The sequence below is a fragment of the Phyllobates terribilis genome, unplaced genomic scaffold (genome assembly GCF_046119375.1).
Source record: "Phyllobates terribilis strain yellow unplaced genomic scaffold, ASM4611937v1 Scaffold_4__5_contigs__length_816908805, whole genome shotgun sequence".
Classification (NCBI taxonomy): Eukaryota; Metazoa; Chordata; class Amphibia; order Anura; family Dendrobatidae; genus Phyllobates; species Phyllobates terribilis.
The window spans coordinates 89,696,485-89,719,913 of NW_027362764.1; the positions used below are offsets into that span (position 1 = coordinate 89,696,485).

Consider the following 23,429-nt stretch of genomic DNA (forward strand, 5'->3'; position numbering starts at 1 on the left):
TCCTTTTATGGGCGACCGGACCAGCGCCTCCCTCTGTTTAGAGGGCTCCTCCCCCGGTGTCCAGGTGAAGATTTCTGATCACCGGCAGCATTCCGCTCTTCTTCCCACATAGTTTTTTGATGCAGTTCACAGTGAAACGCAAACTGGTGGAAGTGACGTAATCATCCACCGCCCGGCGTCACTTCCGGCGCCGTGGCGTGCGCTCCACATCTGGGAACCGGCATCGCCCGCGAATCCAGAGGTGGAGAGGAGGAGGAGACGGACCAGAGAGCTCAGAGGCCTCTGGTCAGAAGATCCTGCAGACCTTGCCCGAGAGTGCGGACTGCAGGAGGGGGTCCCGAATCCGGAGGAGATGGGAGCAGCGCCCTGAGGAGGAGAGGTAAAGACCGCTCGATCCTCCGCTGCCCTGCTAGTAGCTTTCCCCCAGTGCCTGTCGCCGGCCCAGCACACCGGGGATGACCTCTTCATCCCTGATAGGGACAGGAAATAACACTGGAGGGAGGATGTGGGAGGGGCTATTTAATAGGGACAGGAAATACGAAGAGGTTTAAATAGCCCCTCTCACATCCAGTGTTATTTCCTGTCCCTATTAGGGTGGGGTTACATCCTCCTGTGTGCTGTCGTGGGGGGTTATTAGAGAAAAAAAGCTGCTTGTCTATTGCGATTGCAGCAGAAAACCACAAAGGGTGAACGCAGTCTTAGAGGATCCTCCTAAACCTGCTTACAAACCATCCTAAGCTCACTACAAAAGATTAAATTAACTGTACTTTTAACAATAACAACCCTATTTAGCTTGACAATGACAGATCACTTGAGTAAGAGCGAATCGTTAGTTCTTTTACCTAGTGTGCTTACACTATGCAATGCAGAATGAACAAACAGGTTATGCAAAGGGTCTAAAATGAGTATTATACAAACCCCTACAATACACACACGTCGCCATTCATCCCTGGAGTGGTATTCCCACATAATCAAAGAGAATAAACAAGGCAATGGACCACGTACCAAAGTGTGCTGAACCACTGCTACTTTTACTTGATGTCGAGGTACTGCAAGTCTGGGTCCCAGGTTGTGCTGTGCCTGTTCGTGTTATACCCTTGTGAAACGTTCTACAGGAAATGTCAACAATGTCACTGTCATGTAGGGATGTTGTCCGAGGCCTAAAATGGCGCCACCTACGTGATTTTATATTGACTAATATCTGGCTGAGGTCTTTAGAGAAACATTTATCCGAGGTATTCGTTTCTGAGGTATTGGCAAATAAGTTGATTGAAGTGTGTTCTGGAGAGGAAAGCATGTCAACATCCAATTGACGAAAAGCACTATTGTAGTCAGAATGCGCTCTGTCAAGAAGTACCCTGAAAAAGACGAGAAAAAAAAACACATTTATATAAAGAAAAAAAATACCAATTACAAAAACACACGAGTAAAAGCAGCTTCCACTTTTATGAATCTCAGCTAAAAGATACCAAAAGTGTCCATATGTAATTGAAACTACAAAAAAACCTGTCAGTCAAACACAGCGACTCACCTTCCTCCACGCCCAACCCGTCTTCGTGCAAACCCAATGCACTTGCGCGGAACCGTGAGGGTAGTGAGGCAGTATCTATAGCGAATGTCTCCTAATCCTCCTTGCTCTGGACTACACCATGGCCAGTTGCCAGTTTGGTCCAAATGTGGCTAAAAATTACGAAAAAAAAACCAAACAAAAAACACATTTAGACAAGGTAAAATAAGTTTTAATAAAAAAAATATCTATCTAAAATGGTCTCTTTACTTACAGCATAGTACTGACAGCCAGCTTTCCTACGGAAAGCAAAGGAGCCATCTGGATCGTTTTCTTCCTCGGCTTCTGATGAACCAGACATAACCTTATAAAGACAGAAAAGCAAAAATGTTGAAAATATATTGGATTGGATATATTCAGCCCTTGGCTTTTATAACTATATACTCAATGTGCGGTATCTTCATTTATAAATACATATATTACATGTTGACGAACTGTAAATCAGATCTACAGTTACAAAAATCACCTTGAACAGTTAACTTTGAATTATATGAAATACAGGGGCTCACGATTGTTAGCAACCTGAATGACATACAGCCGATAACTAAGCAAGCTTTTCATTGCTTCTAATATACCTGTGAGAGGGGTTCGTCATCAGAGCTTGGAAAGTCATACTGATTCAGATCTTTAGCATTGAACACTGGCAGTGCAGCAGGGCTTGTCTGTTGAGCAGCAGGGGATGAGGGTAAGACTTTGGGCTTCTTCTCATATTTACGTTTCGGTCGTACAACATCAGATTTCTCTGGCTACAAGTCATTGAGAAGACAAAAAAAAAACAAAAAATAAAATCTGATGAGTAATCATGAAAAACAAAAAACAGCAACAACATAATTTAATGAGAATATCTAGTTAGTCATTAGTTTACTAATGAGAACCTGGTTATTAAAGTTATTAGAAAAAGAAAAAAAAAAAAAAGTTATCAGAATGCATCATGCAATGTAATCAGGGGAGGCTTTTCTTCCAGTTTTCTATAGCTGCATTCATCTACATGACTCTGCTTGATGTTAGATTTTTGCAGGACAAATAGGAGGAGCAATATAACATAACGGATCAGTCGTACCTTGTTAATCTTAATTTCTATCGTATCTTGATGTTTAAACGGACTAGAAATAGGGATGATAGGGATGGCATAGGTGGGCTTCAATGGCTGACGTTGTGCCATAACCTCTGACACGATTTCTCCATTATAATCACCTAGGTTATACCTGCAAATAAAACAATGAATGCATTAAATTATATTTATACGTCAGGAGTGAACAAGCACGTCATTCATCAAATGAAAAACTTAAGAGCCTTCACTTGCGGTAGGCTATGCAAAGCAAATGCTGGCCTAAGAAACAATGTCATCCGGAAGCTTTTTATGTACCCATTAATTAATGGGGTAGTCCAAGGAGATGAAGTACTCTAATGAACAACGCTTTATACACTTTATGAAGCCAACATGCATAGTGCTGTTTCTAATCCTGACAGTACCTACTGAATTTGGCTTCTCATTGCTCTCCCTCCCTCCCCTGTGGCCAGCCCATGCCAAGCTGCATCTCTTCACTCTGCCTGCCATCCTCCTCCGCTGGGGATCAGTGCCTGCTAGTTTAAACAGTTTCTTTATTACAGTCAAAACTCCTTCCATGCTCCTGGACACATAGAATAATCTGCGAATACAGGCTGCAATCTACTGGAAAACAGGCCACGAGATTGCATAATGTGACAATGTGTACTGTCATGTGTCAGGCAGGGAGCAAGGCAGAGCGCGGATCCACACGGCAGTAAACATTCCACTTGACCAGATAATTACTTGGAGTTGGTAATCCTTACTTTTATAAACAGAGGGTTTTTTTTTACCTTTTGATGAGTTTACCTAGCTTTGAGTCATCATGCACTTAGTGGATTTGATACTTCTAAATTAGAAGTCAGTTGCAAATCTCTAGGTGCATTGTCTACCTGCCTCCTGGCATTAGTCAAGCTCTGCAGAAATATCCGCAGCATCACTACTATACAAAATAAAAAAATACCAACCTCTTCTCCATTATTTCCAGTGTTAGATGCAGTAATTCACGCTTGCTTTTTTCCCGTCGTTTTATCATTTCTAGTATCGTTACAGCTCGGCTTAGGTCACGACGTAGCTTCAGCATTTTCTCATAAGAAGCTTCGTCATTCTTTCGATTCTGTATAAAATACAGTTGAAGTATTATAAAAACTTTGAAGAAATGCATATCAAATGTACAAAAACTTTATACACTGAGTAGCACAGCGCTGAGAATGTACAAATATATTTTCCGAAGTGTTAATTCAGGTTGAAAAATGCAAGTGTCAAGTTTTCCTAAAGGCTTCATATAATAGTAATGTACTAATGAATACCAAAATATATTTTATATCGCTTGCCTGTCACAAAAACCTTACAAATTCAGTATATTATTGTTCAAATGGCCTCATCACCATTAAATTATTTTTAACCCCTTAACGACATATAAGTCGATTGGGCGTGGGAGTTCTGGTTCTTAGAATAGGTGGGAGTAAAAAGCAAAAACAGAAAAAAGTCTGAGTCATTAAAGGGCTAATTTGTTTGGTTAATTTTTAAAGTAACAGTTTCCTGATTTTTTATTTATTTTTTTAAATTTGGAAATTTACATTAAAAAAAATTCATTCAGATGTCTGTTTTTTTTATGCAAAAAGATGATTCTCAGTGTGCTGGATCAGATCTTCCATGTGTCTCCTTAATTGCTTTTCCTGTGCTTTCACAGACCCATGTCTCTGTTAACAGCCCCATAGACTAGAATGGGTGCATGTTATATCCATAAAAAACACAGATAGAACATAAACGTTAAAAAAAAAAAAAAACCACCACCACCACACATCTAAACAATTTACTGGGAACCGAAAATATATATATATTTTTTTCCCTTTTCAAAAAAGTTTTTCTTACTTTCCGTGTCTGCATCTTCTCCGTACGTCTTCTGAAAGCAACGTAAGGATCACTGGTGCTGGAGCCATCCCGCTTCTCCTGTTTCACTGCTGGTATAAGAGAGGAGCCGCGAGAGTTTTTCCTTTTCTTGATCCAATAGTCGTACACCTCTGTGATCAAGTCATCGTCTTCCTTCAGCAACAGTTTGGCCTCTTGGAGATTAACTGGCTAAAGAAAAAAAAATAGTTTTTACTTTTTAGGAATTTATACAAAATCAAAACATTTATCCTTGAAGAATGAAATCCAACAGACTTACCTGTTGACCACTGCCTTTCTCTAATCGATCAATCATCTCTTCAAACTGAAGAGGAGAAATCTCAATTTTCTTATTAAGTTTGTTTACAAAAATCTCATCCTCAGAATCCATGTCATAATCCGGCTGCTCGGCATCCAAACTAAAAGCTGAAGAAAGAGTATACACATCAGTGTAAGATGAGCATTTTTTTGGAGGACTTATTAATATATATTACACTTTTGTGATCACACACAATTCAGGTAAAAATGGAAATCAGCCTAAAACATAGATGGAGACTGAACAAGAGCTCTAAATGTTAAAGATTGAAATATTTTAGTACGAAGGACTTATAAATATTCCTTTACAGTCAACTTATGCACTCAACAGTAAGAAAGTCACTTGATGATGAAAGAGCAGTACTTACGCTGTATGTGAATGAGCTGCTTTGGCATCTTAAATTCCCCTGGGTACACAGATTCATAATAAGCGATGTTACTTTCTGCCTCCGGGACTGGAATAACCATGTTATCCCGCTTCTCTCCATATACCTGCAGTGCTGAAATGGCTCGCTGGAGATGATGTTCCTAGGAACAGAACAGAGAATATTAGATTATAATTCACCTTCTAGCACAATATACAATAGGGCACGGGATTAAAATTATAATATATGACGTAATTTATAAACGCACTGGGGCTTAGAAACTGATTGATGACAAGTCAGCAGTTATAGTGCTTTAATAATTAAGCAGAGAATGCTTTAATAAAGCTTTGGAAATAAGAAGGGGGTATCACCACCGCGAGTCAAAAGTCACTATCACATTTCTTACTACTGGGTGATATATGCACAATCACATTGTGGAAATATACAATTATCGATTTAGGAGAGATCCAGAAACACCAGCAGCAAAACAAGCATTTTCATTCGGCTGACTCATGGGGGTCCAAGGGATTAGACCCTACTAACCCTAACTTCAAAGCCAAATGTAAAACAGACCCTTGATAGCATTTGGCCTTCAGCTATTTCCCAGACATTTCAGCCAAAAGTGCACAGGTTTTTTAATGAGAACTGAGTAAGCCAAGTCTAATGGCAATCTCTTTTCAGGAAAGAAAAGGATCGGCTGCTGTAATTAAACATGCCCGATCCTTCTTTCTCCCTAAATGATCCATCTGGGAGAGCCTCATGCACACTGGCTGTTCATATGGGGGCAGCAGCCATCTCGACCAATGAGCCCAGTATTTGGCTGCAGTGGTCACATGAGCTGTAGTTGTGAGGTCCGGACAACCTTTATAGACTTCCTAACAGCTTAATCTCTAAAGGGGTTTTCTATTAATGTCATTCTGGAAAACACCTTAAATTGCCAAGAGGTGTCTGGTATCAATGCTCAGGAATGGGGAAATTTCAGGCGAATTCAATATAAAATAAATATTGAGCATATATAGCTATATATTTGCAGTTCTTTATATAATGCCCAGTGTAGTTGAGTATAGGCCACAATCACTCTTGAATCAAGCAGAAAAATGTGCCAAATTAAAAAAGGGGTACACCTCTTAATTTGACCCATCTTTCTTCGGCGTTCCCTTCATGAAGTTTGGCGTGAAAAATACCAGTCTTAATGAATTGGGATGTGAGTATTCATGGGATAGGAATTCACTGTTACTACAGAACATGCCTGAGGCAAAGCTTCAAATATTAAGCACTCCCATCAAAGTTTTTATCCTCTTAATATAATTGCAGTCATTCTATTATACAGCACTGTGGACTTACAACTGCTCATTCTGTCTTTCTACCCAGTAATGCTTCGCTTTTCTCTGCTCTATGAAGAAACAGGATGTCTTTTCCCAGCATTTATCATTCCCCTCCTGACCCAGCTGCTCCTCCTCCCTCCTGCCAGGGACTTTTGCAGTGACTCATAGGTGAAAATTGACCTCCTGTTTCTACATAGAGCTTAGAAGGATTCAGCACCGTTTTTAATCACGTGATTAGTGTTAAGCGAGTATGTTCTATTAACCCTTTCGCCGAGTATGCTCGGGCCGAGCTCCGAGTATTTATAGCTGCTCGGTGATATGGTTGAATCGCTGTCTATTTCTTACACATTCCTCACATGTAATAAAACTGTCAAACAGTTGCAAATCATGCACACGGGAGCGATTCAACCATATCACCGAGCAGCTATAAATACTCGGAGCTCGGCCCGAGCATACACGGACAGAACATACGCGCTCAACCCTACACGTGATGTCATAGACCTAATGAAAAAGAGAAGAATTTGCTGGGTAGAAAGGCAAATTGAGCAATTGTAAGTACACAGTGCTATATAATTTGGTGATTGCAATATATTAAGAGGATAAAAATTGGGAGTGCTTCTTAAAGCTTACGACGACGTTTAATTCAGCAGGTTTTAAAGGAGTTTCCCGGGACTTTTTACAGATGGCCCTATCTTTGGGCCTCAGTGGTCACACATGGAATCATCGCTGTGGCCAGCAACTGTAAAATGCCAGCATAGCAAGTCATTGCTGTAGAGAAGTTATTAAAAGATCACTGGAACTCACAGAGATTAGTTACGGGAATTATATCAACTTTTTTGCTGCCAAATGAAACCCCTCTAAGCAATAAAAATATTAGGACCCTACTGTTACAGAAGTGACACAAATTAACATGTTTCTAAGATTACACGCCAACAAAATAACTACCGGTAGTCTAAAAGTCGCGATAATTCACAAGAGTCGGCACAGATGGCTGTAGCCGCAGCAGATGCTCTACTAACAAATGCTAATCCATTACACTCTTCGTAACACGGTGGGCAAATACTCTAAAAACAAAGCTGTTTTACTAACTTGGGTCGTTATTGTATTTGCCCAGTCACTGGCTGTAAACTCTAGGATAAAGAAACCTCCCATTTTTACAGACTTTCTGAATGTACAATGGAGAGCAGCCTTTGAACCATATTATTTGCTCTTGGGTTTACGGTCTCCTTCCCATTATCCAGTGTGGCTCACTGCTACCCCATATTGTAACATGAATCCTGAGCTGCAAACTGGTAAAGAACCTCAGCTTTGAAGCAGGCAAAAAAAAAAAAAAAAAAAAAAAAAAAAAAAAAAAAAAAAAGAGTCTTATCACAGGCATGATTTATTTTATTACTTAGATTTTTTTATTTTTTTTTTTAATAAAAATGTGCAATTAAATTGATTTAATCTGGAAAACTACTGGAAAGTCTATAGCTAAACTTTCCTGAAATTAAATGCATGGCTCAGGGTGATCTTCCTGAGGCTTAGGGCCTGATTAAAGGAAATCTGTCACCACTTTGAAGTTATCAGACCTCTAATATGGGCATACAGGGTATAGAAAAGTAAATCTATACTTACCTGTATGGCCCATGGTAGAGGTAGGAGTCACTGTGGACTCCCCGGCGCCTGCGCAATAGAGTACTGTGCTCAGCCAAATGGGCCCGGGAGGAAACAAAGCGTGCTCCATGTGAGCAGCACTTTGCGCCGGGAGGTGAGGGAAAAAAGCGCACGTCACAGGGACGTATGGTAAACAGGGAAGTATGATAAACATGGACATAGGCAAGGACTTGGTGGAATAATAAGCAGATGGGCGGGGATAGCTTGGCGTCCAGGGGACGCCAAGGCTGTGAAAAACCAAAGGAGATAAAACTACATTTCTCTGCATTCAGACCTCTACCATGGGCCATACAGGTATGTATAGATTTACTTTTCTATACCCTGTATGCCCATAGTAGAGGTCTGATAACTCCAAAGTGGTGACAGATTCCCTTTAATAATTTCTAATTTGTAGGATTGCTGCTTCCAATAGGTGGCGGTATAGAGTTTAAGTCCTCCATCTCTGAAGAGGAAATTTGCGTATTAAATTTCCCAGAGGAGCATTGCACAGCGAATAAGCCTCCTTACCTTGGCATGCCAGAGCCGGTATGCCACTCTCCACAAGGAGAAACTCTACACCTTAGACCTCAGTCCAGAGCCCCTCACCTAGCCAAATCAGTTCTCATACTTTGCACTGATGAGGTCCAACAGCCCAAAACACCGGATCTGCAAATTGAGATTCTGATTTGGCTTTTATCCTAAGGCATATGGCAAGACTCGTTAAAGGGTCGATTGTGACTTGTAGGATTGCTGCTTCCAATAGGTGGCACTATAGAGTTCAAGTCCTCTTCATCTCTGAAGAGGCAATTTTCATATTAATTTATTGAAGTCACTATCTTTTGTTATCTTGTGGTTTTCGCTGACTTTTTTTACGACGACACTCTAAAATGGTGCATGTGATTTGTGAATTAGTCACAAAATCACCCTTTGCTTTTGCCTTTAACTATTTTTTTTTTTTTTTTGTAAAAGTCGCATTTCATGAATCGATATAAAACATCTAAACTAGCAAAATGGTTGAGGGGAAAAAAAAAACAACAAAAAAAAAAAAAAACAGAAAGTGGTGGGAAAAAAAAAAGTATAGAGAACAAGGCGCAAATACAAAAGCCACTAAAAAGGAGCAAATGATTCCAGAAAAACTAAAGTTTCCACAATGAGTATTTGGGGAGCTTTGGATGTTGCAGATTTTCTGCCTTATTCGGTTACTTGTTTTTCTTAAACATACATTTTTGTAATGTTTTTCAAGTTGTTATTTTTGTCTCTTTTTAGAATATCACACTTTAAATAAAGCAGCTTTGTTTTCACGCATCTACTGCAATTCTATGGGTAAATCCCCACAGATAATTCAGTATTGCTGCAAGAGATATTGACAAATTGCAAATTTCAAAAATGCACCGCAGGTCAGTTTACACATTTAAAAACCATACAAAGGCAAAAACTCAACCAAAAAATGGGACAAAATTAACGTGTGAATACACTGTATTTTTGCCATTGTTTGAAAGAAAAAAAAATAATTAAAAATAATGAACACACCCTTATCAGAAAGGATTGAGAAGAAAACAAATCCTCAAACCACCAGGAAAATCTGTTGGACTAATCAGGTACCGTAATTTGATATTCTGCAAAAACGTCTTGCACAAATCTGCTGTAATTTTATGGTCTGGTGCATAAACTGTACAACCTCCCCAATCGTGTATCCTTCTCCAGATCTGGATGCACTGCATGAGTAGAGTTGGCCATACACAATAGAAAAATGTTGTCTGAACTCAGTGATTTCAGCGATATCCAGCAGACCTGCTAATGCTCATTGGAGTCACTAAACTTTACACCAATGTAAGATATCACAGCAAAGGGAGCGCTGGGCATGTTGGATTTTTATATGCTAATCCTTGCTTTTGGGTAGATAAACTGTAGACCGAGCCATATTCCCATTATATTGAGAACAGCTGCACACTTAGCCAATGTGAGCGTGCATGTATATTGTGCATCAGAAGTTACAGCCATCTAAGGTGTATGGCTCTGTAAGGCTGCATTCAGACAGCCATAATACCGCTTATTCAGAAAGCTGCATATAAAAAGTATAGAACAAGATCCAACATCATCAGGAAAGAGCAGAGTAACCATGTCAAACGGATTTGTTTAGAAGGTTTGCCTAATTATACCAAGGATAATTCAGTCCAGTTATTCTTCGCACAGTATGTGCAGTCTGAGTAAGCTAGCCTCCGCTAATGATGGCTGCATACACAAGCTTTGCCTTCAGAGCATCGATATTAGCAGCTCAATTGATAGAATGGTCATTCAATATATGTATTTTTAGCAATACAGCAGAGAATGCCCCTCATGCAGCCAAGTCTATATAGGTTTTCATCTTGTAGCAGTGGAGTGACATTAATACTACAATTCATGTGTTGAGCTTTGCTGCTTGTAAGAGAAAGAATTGTGTAAAAACTAGATTTCTTTTCATTACAAGGCTCTATATTTTATTTATTATAGTGGTTCTTCTATGAAACCTTATTTTAAAAACAGTTAAATGTGTTAAAGCTAGTATTTTCTCTAAGATTAATTTCCATAAGCAAAGGACCTCTAAAAATTCACACATTTGAGTAACTTTCCAGTTATTTTTCTTATTACTGTTTCTATACACAATGAATTCTAGATCAGAGCAATACAAAATCTCAGTGAAGTGCTGTCTGATAGATTTATTATAATTATATTAAAATAACAAGAACATGACATACTGAAGTGTTGAGCAGCACCTTTATTGCGGGACTTGTTTACAGAAGAGGAACTATTAGGATAAACTAAGAAATACAAAACTATAATAGGAGACAATCTGTAACATCACATTTTATAAAAGATATCTATAAATATTTACAAGGAGACGTGCACATTGACTCCTCATAGGGATATACAGCTGTTTGTACAGATAGGGCTCTAATGGAGGTGGGGGCCGGAGGTGGAGAGCGTAAGCATTCACTTTCTTCTCAAGCTTGGTAAGTGGCTAGGCTATTCCTGGTGTAATGCAAGAATTGTGTGACTAAGCAGGGGTCGATTCCACCTCCCCTCACTGCGATGGTACATTCACATAGTTTCAGCTCTAAACAACATCAAAAACCGCTTGAAGATTTAAAAATCGTAAAACCACATTTCTGTTTCTACAGAGAGTTTTAAAAAATGCCCAGTGGGGTTTAAAAAAAAAAAACAAAGCTAAATTTTATTATATTTTATTTATCTAATGGGGCTTTCAAGTGACATCTGCACCAGCCTTTACACCAAAGTTGTTCCACAAAAAAATGTATGCCTTAAGGCCTCATTCAGACGTCCATTTTTTGCACACGAGTGCTATCTGCAGTTTTCATGTAAAGCACTCATACCTATTATTGTATATGGGGACATTCACACATCCGTGATTTTTTGCTGACAGTGAAGTCAGTGAAAAATTGCAGGAATGTCCGATTTATTTCCAAGGGTAGTATCAAAATTACCAATGCAAGTCTATGGGTCCACGAAAAAAATAAAAACAGGACTACACTTGGATAACACCTGAGTATGGTATGATTTTCAAGGACCGACAGCAAGGAGAAGGTGGAGAGATTTTTTTTTTTTTTTTTTTTTAAAGCTTGTGAAAATATTAAAACAATAAGTAAAAGTGGTGACTGGTGACAGAAAATGTTCAGGTCATTATGTAAAATCACTGCTTGGAGCACAGAAATTGTGTTTAGTAATTTGGTTGGGTGGTGGTGAAGGTGGAATTCTTGTTTTGTTAGTAATACAACACTTATCTTAGTAGTGTTGCTATTATGTAACGGCATTAATTGAAAGCATTGTCCTATCTTTTGTCAGATTTTTGTTTCACTATGTGCGGTTAGGCCACGATCATCAATAGCAGCGTTTTGGACACAGCTCACCTGCGCTGCATCCTGCATTAGCAGCACAGTGGATGGCATTTATAGAAATCCCATGCCCACTGTGCTTCTAGTTCACGCCGCGTAAACTCACCCGCAGTGCGGGTTTAAGTGCTGCAGCACGTCAATTTCTGTTGCGGAGACACTAGTCTGCGCAGCAGAAATTTCCCCAATAGAATGTATAGGATGCATTAAGTCCGCATCGTTTAATGAACACATGCGGATTTACCTACGTGATTAAAACGCAGTGTTTTGCTTCCAAAACGCTGCTATAGCCTGATCGTGTGCACATAGCCTTATCCAAGAGATAACAATTGTTCACTTGGCAAACAATTTAGCCCATTGCCCCGATTCACCATTGGCTTTGCACCTGTTTTTTTGTCTAGTTTTGTCTTTTTTTTTTATTTTATTTTTTTTATTACTTTCACCCAATCCATTATTTTATTTGGGTCTTTTTGGAAGTCTATTGTACATGTGCTCGTCTGATTTATTTTTGTCTTGGCTGTGTGCCCACGATGCGTTTTTTAAGCGTTTCCGCAGCAGCAAAAACGCTGCAGAAACGCTTAAAAAACGCTTGGTAGAAGGTCTGCCATGTTCCCTAATGATAATCCGCATGTGCTGTGCACATGCTGCGGAAATTTCCGCTGCGGATTATCATTGTTGAAAAAAACGCAGCATTACCAATTATTTTGCGGAAGTGCTGTGTTTTAGCCGCTATTGACTTGCATTAGAACGCGCCAATTCCACAAGACTGCATCTGTACTTGCCTAATTGGCGCGTTCTAATGTGCGGATGGTACCAGAGTGTAGAGGACAGGAGACTCTCCTCCACACTCCGGTACCATTAAAGGCTGTAAAAAAAAAAAAGAATAAAATAAAAAAATAAAGATTATATTCACCTTCCGACGGCCCCCGGACTCCTTCCCTGTGCTTGCCTACAGATCGCGCAGGACTGAAGGACCTGCGGTGACGTCACAATCATGTGACAGCAGGTCCTTCAGTACAGCGTACCGCGATCTGCCGGCAGCCAGCACAGGAGCGCAGCAAGACTCAAGGGCCATCGGAAGGCAAGTATAGGTTTATTTTTTGGCATTCTCTCGGGTCACACTATATAAATCCATGCCGGTTGCATGGATTTATATAGTGTGACCGAGTTGTCAAGCACTTTCCAAGTGATGCTAAAATCGCTTGGAAAGCGCTGGACACCCACATGCAGAAATGCAAGTGTAGAACGCTTCACATCCGCATGTCCCTGGCAGGAAAAATGCATGTACAATCCGCATGCGTTTTTTTCTGCCAGGGAGATGCAGAAACGCTCAGGAGAACTCCAGAGCATTTCTGCATCGTGGGCACATTGCCTTACGCTTTGTTGGCAGAGTTTAGCTACTCCAGATATTTTCACACGATCAATCAATTGTAACAAAAAAAAAAAGTCACAAAATTTGGTGCAATTTTACTTTTCCACCCATTTGTTCATTTTCAAGAATGCCCAACAGTGAGAAAAAAAAAATATATATTTTTTTTACTTTGCACTAAATTAATTGCATGCACCATTCTGATGAATTTGGCACCAAAAAAATTAGGAGGCTGCGAGGACAGCAGTATTTGAGTATATATTCATTATGTGACCAAAATTTCTAGGTTTTTCAGTGGCCTGAGGTTTGTGTGTGCAATGGTCAGATACATTCATTGATCTCACGGATGTATCACAGGGTCCACAACACAGTTTCAGACATATTAAAGTGAACCACCCACAAAGAAAAAAAATAAAATATATTATAATAATATATTTATTTATACACATATCTTCTGGCGCTTGAATGCAGCAGGAAATTAACTTTATTCTTCCCACCAGCATTGGGATTTAGCCACAGGGGCGGCGTGGGTTCAATCCTGGCCCTGACTGACACTCTCCTGCATTGGGGCTCAGCTGTCAGTCAGGGCCGCCCTTCATGACTGAAACTGAAAGCTGGCGAGATTAAAGTTCACTTTCTCCCCATTGCATTCTGCTAGGTGCAAGCGCCAGGTAGCATAATAACACTTAAAATTAACCACATATCTACAGGTTAATATTTTTATTTCTGGTGACAAGTTCCATTTAAAGGGAATCTGTCACCCCCCCGGGCGGTATCAGACCACGACTATGGCCATACAGGGTATAGAAAAGTAAATCTATACTTACCTGCATGGCCAATAATAGTGGTCTGATTGCTGAGAAATCTTCTTTAATAAAATCTGTTTTGCAGAGGTTTGGCGTCCAGGGGACCCCAGGCCAATCCCTCCTATCTGCTTATTATACACGTAATTCGCTGCCTCTTTTGGAAATTAACATATTCCCCCCCCTCTCCGTGGCACTGTGATGGGCCTGTGACGTTCCCTGCGTTGACACCCATCTCGCGCATGCGCAATACGCAGCTCCCTTGGAGCCGCGCTATGCTTCCCTCCGGCCCTGTTTGGCTGCACATTGGAGTCTCAGTGACTCCCGGAGCTTGCGCAATGCGAGGCTGCGTCAGCGTCACACAAGTGCGCAGCCAAACAGGGCCAGAGGGAAACCGCTGCAATCCAAGGGAGCCGCGCTTTGCACATGCGCGGGATGGGTGATAGCGCAGGGAACGTCACGGGGAAGAGGGAATATGTTCATTTCCAAAAGAAGCGGCAAATTACGTGTATAAGCGGCAAATTACGTGTATAATAAGCAGATGGGAGAGGTTGCCTTGGCGCCAAGCCTCTGCAAAAAGAAGATTTCTCAGCAATAAGACCACTACTATTGGCCATACAGGTAACTATAGATTTACTTTTCTATACTCTGTATGGCCATAGTAGTGGTCTGATATCGCCAGGAGGGGGGGGGGGCGATCCTGGTTCTGGTGTTCGTATAGTCACTGCAGGATTTGAGACAAATTTTGCAATTTTTGAAAAGTGACAAATGATAAATTGGATAAAAACCCTGTGAAAAGAAAAAAAAAAAAGCAGGCAAACAAAAAAAGATGCAAATGAAACATTAATTTTGTGAGCAAAATATCAAAAATTCACCAAAACACATGCAATTATGTGTTCTGAATAACTAGTCCATTCCAGGATTGCTCCTCACCACCCTGCTCCCCATGGCAAAATACACACTTTGGGGAATGTCTCAATTTTCATCTAAAAAAAAGCAAACTGACAATTTTTCATCTGTATGGCATCTGTTTTAATACATCAGCAATTATTAAAACTTACAAGACCAGATACAGTTTCCTATGTTAAAGAATTACAATATATTCGTAAAAATTGGACGCTGTACGGTTGATCTGTATGGAATAGAATTTTTGCGCACTCACAGATTCGAACAGGCGAGTCTCATCTGAGATACGGAGCAGACTAGTCCTTGCTGCAATTTTCACAAGGGCAATTGGCTTACTCAAAAAAACAAAACACTAATCTGAGCAGGGGATGAAGAAGCCGCCGGGGAACGGCCTCTTGGACTAGTCATCCTAGATGCATAATCCCTGGCCGACTTTTCAAACGACGTGGTCTCTGGGATACAACAGCGTTTTCAAAGGAAAATATAGATGGCTAAAACACCGCAGTTGATCTTTGGGTGACGTTGCTTAAAGCATGACTGTCCTGTGAGATTCTCTTTAAGGCCAAGTGCCCACAATGCAGAAATGCTGCAGATTTTTTCCGCATCTCCCTGGCAGGAAAAACAAATGCAGATTTTACATGCGTTTTTCCTGCCAGGTAGAAGCGTTTCCCAAGCATTTTTGCATGGGGGTTATCAAGCGCTTTTAGCATCACTTGGAAAAGTGCTTGACAACTTGGTCACATTATATAAATCCATGCAACCGGCATGGATTTATATAGTGTGACCAAACTAATAGTTAAAAAAAAGAAAGAAAAAAAAAAAAAGAATAAAAATGGTAAAAAACAAACAAAAAAAACAACAACATTATACTCGCCTTCTGATGTCCCATGGTCTCCTCAGTGATGCGTCCAATCTCTCGTACGGCTCGCGGTGGTGTAAAAGGACCTTTCATGATGTCATTTAGTCATGTGACAGCCGATGTCATCGGTCGCGTGACCCATCACATGACTAAATGACGTCATGGAAGGTCCTTTTACACCACTGCAAGCCGCCGGGGAGCCAGGACGCATCATACAGGAGACATCGGAAGGTGAGTATAATGTATATATATATATATATTTTTTTTTTTACAGTCTCCTCTTCTCCAGACCCGGGTACCATCCGCACATTGAATCGCTTAATATCCGCATGTGCACATGTAGTCATGCGGATATTAAGCGATTCAATGCAAGTCAATGGCGGCAATTACGCCGCGTGTCCACAAAATTAATGAGCATGCCGCGGATTTTTCCACAACTATAACCCACAGCATGTGCACAGCACATGCGGATTGTCATTGGGGACCATGAGACACGTATTACCAAGCGTTTTCGCTGCGGAAATTCCGTGGCAAAAAGGCTTGAACAACGCATAGTGGGCACACAGCCTAAAACACTAATCTTATTAGATAAATCAGTTCCAAATGCATAAGCTGTATACAGAGATGGAGTTGTACAAATTTAATAAGCTATTGGTTCACAAAATAAAGTAGTACAAAGTTCCTAATAACTATACTCAATTGCATGTATCACAACACATTTATAACTAAATGTCTGTATGGGTAAAGAGCTGCAGGACTGTTCAAGGTTCTCCTATACATCTTCTTAAAGGGAACGTCCATGAACGGTACAATCCTTCATTAATACTCTATTCTTAAGTGTAAAATAAAAACGAGAGATACTCGCCTCCTGCACTGGCAACATTGCAGTGCTGCTGGATCTCCAAAATCTCGTGACATTGTTTGGCTGCAGCGCTCATGTGGAATAAGAAATGTCAAGAAAGAGGTAGGATAACCTGTACAAACCATCACTACAATGCTGCCTGAGGGGAGTACCTATTGTTATTTTAGATTAGGGAATGCAGTATTTAGAAAAAGGATTTCATAGTATACAACATCCTCAGTACAGGAAAAAAGGGAAACTTCTCTAACATTTTACGCATGACAAGCATACCAGGAGCAGAGCAGCACAAATAATGATTGATCTATGTCAGGTCGAAACGTAGCTTATATGTATTGGGCAAAATCTCTCGATTTTGTTACGTCAACCCCAACGGACAAAGTGTACTTATATTTTCTGATATTGTTGAAATAATATCACGATCATCACTCAAGGCTACAGGCCAACTGCTATAACACACCACCAATATAACACAGAAGGATGCGACTAGCAGAATAAGGTGTCATTCAGACATCAGTTTTTTTTCATGTTTGTGTTCTGTGTCTTTCACTGGTAGAACTTGTACTAATGGTCTATTCGGCTGTTTACTTGTCCGCTTATTTTTGCGGACAGAGTGGTCGCCGTTAAAAACATAAGGTGATGACAGATTTCAATCCGATTCACAGATCAATCTCTCCAATGCAAGGCCAATGGTCACTGAAAAAAAAAAAAAAGAAAAAGAAATGGACAGCAATTTAATTCCATCCATTTTTCACAGACAGGAGAAGCTTGAGAAATCGCCACACCTTCTATTTGCTTACGAGGAATACAGATGAAACTGATGGCAAAAAAAAAAAAGACACTGGCAAACACCGGTGAAAATCGAATCCAAAACATTGGGGGGGGAAAAAAAAAAAGAAAAGTTTTTTTGCGTGCAAGAAAAATCCCTGATGTTTGAACAAACCCTAAGAAAGAACAGCTTCCGTAGCTTATGGGGGCACCGAATTAGTTTTTTTACATTTTTTTTTATTTACTAGAATGTGCATTTCATTATTTGAAGATTACTATATTCACAATTCTACCAAGACAACTATGCACCAGACAAATGGGAAAACCCGTCAAACACTACAATAACACGCTTTGTTTTAGAAACATCTCTCTATGAAAGGTCACAGCGGGTTAACTAAACAAGCCAAGTTTGTCTGGAGATATAAACACTACTCTGTGGGAATAAGGACTCAAACATTAGCGGGATAACGCCTTCCAAATGCAAAAACTATCAGCTCTTAAAACACAAATTTAGGGGAGATTCACACAACAGTATTTCTCTTTGTGAAGGTGGATCACATGATTTAAAGCCATTCACATATCCACTTCTTTAATGGATCAGAGTGTCTTATGTAGACTCCATTCATCTCCTACTCTGAGAACTGCAAGTCGAGAAGAAAGTTATCAAAGTTTGTTACAAACAAATGGCACCCAGAAGCCACAATTTTGTATTTATATTTAACTGACTTGGCCATGTGAATATATACCCTTAAAAGAATTCACAAAAAAAAAACCTGTGCAGCGTTATGTCTTTATTACATTGCGCCCCGCGTGTGACTAGATATAGTCCTAAATCTAAAATATTGGATAACATAGGCAAAAAAGTGTTTTTTTTTTTATCAGAGTTCCATCAGTTTTTCTAGGATGGGAAGAAAAAAACAAAAACAAAACAACACACAAGTGACTGATTAAAGCTATGTGCCCACGATGCAAAAATGCTCTGGAGTTCTCCTGAGCGTTTCTGCATCTCCCTGGCAAAAAAAAAACGCATGCGGATTGTACATGCGTTTTCCTGCCAGGGACATGCGGATGTGAAGCGTTCTTCACTTGCATTTCCACATGCGGGTTGACAAGCGCTTTCCAAGCGATTTTAGCATCACTTGGAAAGTGCTTGACAACTTGGTCACACTATATAAATCCATGCAACCGGCATGGATTTATATAGCGTCACCGTAAAAGAATGGTTAAAAATAAAAAATAAATATACTTACCTTCTGATGGCCCCCGGTGTCCTTATCCGATCGGTCTTGGCTTGCTGGCAGCTCGCGGTGGACTAAAAAGACCTGCCATGACGTCATTTAGTCATGTGACGGGTCACGCGACCACCGACGTCAGCGGTCGCGCGACCGGTCACATGACTAAATTACTTCATGGCAGGTCCTTTTTAGAACATCACGAGCTGCCGGCAAGCCAGGACGGATCGCTAAGGACACCGGGGGCCATCAGAAGGTGAATATAATGCAGATTTTTTATTTAATTCTTTTTTTTTTTTTACAAGTACTATGGTACCCGGGTCCGGAGGAGAGTCTCCTCTTCTCCAGACCCTGGTACCATCCACATAGTGAAACGCATGGTATCCACATCTGCAGATGCAGCGACGCGGATGTCATGCGTTCCAATGCAAGTCAATGGTGGCAAAAACGCCGCGATTCTGTAAAATAATTGGTAGTGCTGCGGATTTTTCCGCAATGATAATCCGCAGCGGAAATTTCTGCAGCATGTGCACAGCACATGCGGATTATCATTGGGGAACATGGCAGACCTTCTACTAAGCGTTTTTTAAGCTTTTCTGCGGCGGAATTGCCACTGCGTAAACATTTAAAAAACGCATAGTGGGCACACAGCCTTAAGGTTTCTCAAGCTTATCAAACAGTCCGTGAAAAATGGACAGCACATAGATGCTATCCATGTATTGTCTGATTTTTTCATGGATACTTAAGACTTGCAATGAGGAGTTTGAACCGACACTCAAAAATATCAAAGAAGTGCGCGTGCTTGTGTGGACCACGCCGAGGAGAGAAAATAAATACATTGGACATGTGAGCTACACTATATACTTAAAAGGTCAGGAGTGTCCACAAGAGGTGCTATGAAGGAGCCAATAATATTTAAATAAATGTAACATTCAGCACTCATAAAAGATACAGGAAATGATGCATAAAGTGAAGATTTTATTCACAGCCGACACAAAAATAAACAGATTAAATCCAACGTTTCGGCATATCATTGCCTTTATCAAGGTTATCCTTCTTATCTGGACGCACTACTCATTTTTCCTGCGCTGACTCTCACAATTACAGATAACCTTGATAAAGGCAATAATATGCCGAAACGTTGATTTAATCTGTTTATTTTTGTGTCGGCTGTGAATAAAATCTTCACTTTATGCATCATTTCCTGTATCTTTTATGAGTGCTGAATGTTACATTTATTTAACTACACCATATACTATCATAGGTATGAGGGCTACCCATGAAATACTACCAAAATCACTCAATATATCTGAATGAGCCCTTATTAGCATGTAGCAGGGGAAGGGCTGCAGATAAAGGTTAAGTTCACATGTCCAATAATCAGCTGTATAAAATGGATCTAGCAGCAGTTATCTTAGGACAAAAAAAAAAACTTTTTATTCATTGAAGTCTATGGAAAACGGATCTGTTATATAACAATCCATTTTTCTTTCATTTGAAACAAATCCGTTTTTTATTTTGCCTTACTGCATCAGCTTCAAACATATGACTACCGAATGTGTGAACGGAGTCTTAAACGCCACACACTAGATATGCCATAAGTTGGCAGCTGGGGGTCCTACCTATCAGAACACCCCTGACCTGTTCAAAGAGCCAAGGTAGCCAGTGGCAGCACATATAGAAAGATTTCAAGGATAGGCATGCTCTCTACTGAAGTCTATGGGAGTTACAGAAATAGTCTATCCTCACTTGTATACACTTTTCCACCACTATCACCTCACTGCTTTTTGAATGCTATGTTCAGATCGTTTTAGGTAGGGGGAAAACACACAATAGTATATGAATAATATTCACGCTCCCCATAAATACGTCATAAAATACAGATCAACACAAGAAGGGTCTTAATTTAATATACAACCTAATAACAAGTGATTGTCCCTTTAGCAGCGAGAATTATTATTTTTTTTTCTAAAACAGCCTTGCTAGACTTGTGGGAAAAAGTGGAACGTACCAGAAAGTCTTACACATTATCCCTGAAAGGTTAGGCTGTGTGGCCACGATGCATTTAAGCGTTTCCGCAGCGGCAAAAACGCATGGTAGAAGGTCTGCCATGTTCCCCAATGATAATCCGCATGTGCTGTGCACATGCTGCGGAAATTTCCGCTGCGGATTATCATTGCAGAAAAAAAAGCAGAACTACCAATTATTTTGCGGAAGCGCTGCGTTTTCGCCGCCATTGACTTGCATTGAATCGCTTGGATTACGCATCACTGCATCTGTACATGCGGAATCCATGCGTTTCAATGTGCGGATGGTACCCTGGTCTGGAGGAGAGGAGACTCTCCTCCAGTCCCGGGTACCATAGTACCTGTAAAAAAAAAAAAGAATAAAATAAAAAATAAATATTATATTTACCTTCTGATGACCCCCGTTCTCCTTGTCTTCCCTGGCCGGCAGCTCGCGGTGGACTGAAGGACCTGCGCTGATGTCAGTCATGTGACGGCAGGTCCTTCAGTATAGTGTACCGCGAGCTGCCGGCAAGCCAGGACGGAGCGAAGCAAGACATCGGGGGCCATCGGAAGGTAAGTATAGATTTATTTTTTTATTTACCATTCTTTAAGGTCACAGTATGTAAATCCATGCCGTTTGCATGGATTTATATATAGTGGGACAAAGTTGACAAGCACTTTCCAAGTGATGCTAGAATCGCTTGGAAAGCGCTTATCAACCCGCATGCGGAAATGCATGTGAAGAACGCTTCACATCAGCATGTCCCTGGCAGGAAAACCGCATGTAGAATCCGCATGCGTTTTTTCTGCCAGGGAGATGCAGAAACGCTCAGGAAAAAATCCTGAGCATTTCTGCATCGTGGGCACATAGCCTTAAGCGGGTTTATGTAACAGGTCGCTGAGTGCACATGGAAGGTAAAACTACGCCACTGTTTAAAGACAGGTGAAGCCGACAAAGAGAAAGTGAAACAAAACAGCAGCGCTGTAGACATAAGGGCAGGAGAGAGAAGTCCTCCTACATACACATCCTCATCATGCCATACACACGCCATTGCCACACACCCCCCACCCCAGGACCAGCATTATTATTAGATTTCATAAAAAAGCAATTCCCCAGAAAATGGTAAATCAGCGTTTACCCTGCTTTATTGTGTCCCAATAGAAGTAAAATCACCTTTTATAACAACCACATTAAAAAGTCTCTGGGCAGACTATGAGTGGGTCCCTTTGCATGCAGGCAACCCATTCATGTAGGACTCTGATAACAAGTTATAAGACGACGCCACAACGCTCAGATAGACCACTGTGAATGACACCAGGGCTGGGGGGAGTTTGAGTCTGTTAGTAGAAAGGCACCGACTGCAAATCCAGCTTCAAAGTGAAAAATAGTATTAAAGGGGCTGGCAGGAGTCAAAACTAATTGAAGTCACCGCAGGTCCTTTTAGACCAACGCGAGCCGTACAAGAGACCGGACACATTGTACGGGAGACATCAGAAGGTGAGTATAATGTATTTTTTTATTTTAAATTCTTTTTTTAACAGGTACTATGGTTCTCGGGTCCGGAGGAGTCTCCTCTTCTCCAGACCTGGGTACCATCCGCACATTGAATCGCTTAATATCCGCATGTGCAGATGTATGATGCAGATATTAAGCGATTCAATGCAAGTCAATGGCGGCAATTACGCGGCGTGTCCGCAAAATTAATGGACATGCTGCGTATTTTTCCGCAGCATGCGCACAGCACATGCGGATTATCATTGGGGACAATGGGGCACGTATTACCAAGCGGTTAAGCGTTTTCGCTGCGGAAATTCGGCAGCAAAAACGCTTGAAAAACGCATAGTGGGCATGCAGCCTAACAAGGGACATCCTTGAATTCTGTGCTTTACCCCTACCTCCTCCTGCTGTCTTTGGATTACACCGCAAAAACCTGCTGACAGATTCCCTTTAAATTCCCAACCACTGCGGCAGCCATGACTGCGGCAGCCAAATCACAGGCCTCAGAATCAGCATGGAGGCCTGTGATTGGCTGCAGAGGACACATGAATGATGTAGAGCAGTGATTCTCAACGCCAGTCCTCAAGATCCACCAACAGATCATGCTTTCAGCATTTCATTAGTATTACACAGGTAATAATTCCATCACCTGTGCAATACTAAGGTAATCCTGAAAACATGACCTGTTGGTGGGCCTTGAGGACTGGAGTTGAGAACCACTGATGTAGAGGATCAAAGCCCGGCGGGGGATAACAGTTCCAGCTCTTAGTGCACATTTTCAGCCTGTGGCCCAACTGCTTTAACACTTGCTACGTTCACGATCTGACTACGGACCGCAATATCTGAAAAGGCCGCCTGACTTGATCTCGGACTGATAAGTCTCATAAGGGGCTGCAGAGTTCAGGTCATGAGGCCGGCAGCTGGTCCACACGTGTGATCGGCCTAATGGTTTTGCCTCTATCAGTATTCTTATCAACATATATTTATGGGATATCCTAATGCCATAGACGTAGATGAGTGGGGTCTGGTGCTCACTCGTGTCAGCGGATACACCAGGCTGCTCCACCCACGAGAACTGGATAACCAGATCACAGAAA

The 23,429-nt window shown here is 40.9% G+C and overlaps 1 protein-coding gene across 3 annotated transcripts in view; it reads right to left on the reverse strand.

Annotated features, from left to right (window-relative positions):
- The window catches only part of EPC1 (enhancer of polycomb homolog 1), a 98,070-nt gene that overhangs the window by 36,395 nt on the left and 38,246 nt on the right, over positions 1-23,429 (reverse strand). For all 3 annotated transcript variants that reach the window (XM_073677629.1, XM_073677628.1, XM_073677627.1), the window contains 9 exons: positions 5,186-5,345; positions 4,783-4,928; positions 4,488-4,694; positions 3,581-3,729; positions 2,628-2,772; positions 2,143-2,313; positions 1,782-1,871; positions 1,532-1,680; positions 1,006-1,358 (listed from right to left, as the gene is read on the reverse strand). In XM_073677629.1, the coding sequence (XP_073533730.1) occupies positions 1,006-1,358; positions 1,532-1,680; positions 1,782-1,871; positions 2,143-2,313; positions 2,628-2,772; positions 3,581-3,729; positions 4,488-4,694; positions 4,783-4,928; positions 5,186-5,285 (1,510 nt within the window). In that variant the 5' untranslated portion in view covers positions 5,286-5,345. The remainder of the gene's footprint in view (positions 1-1,005; positions 1,359-1,531; positions 1,681-1,781; positions 1,872-2,142; positions 2,314-2,627; positions 2,773-3,580; positions 3,730-4,487; positions 4,695-4,782; positions 4,929-5,185; positions 5,346-23,429) is intronic.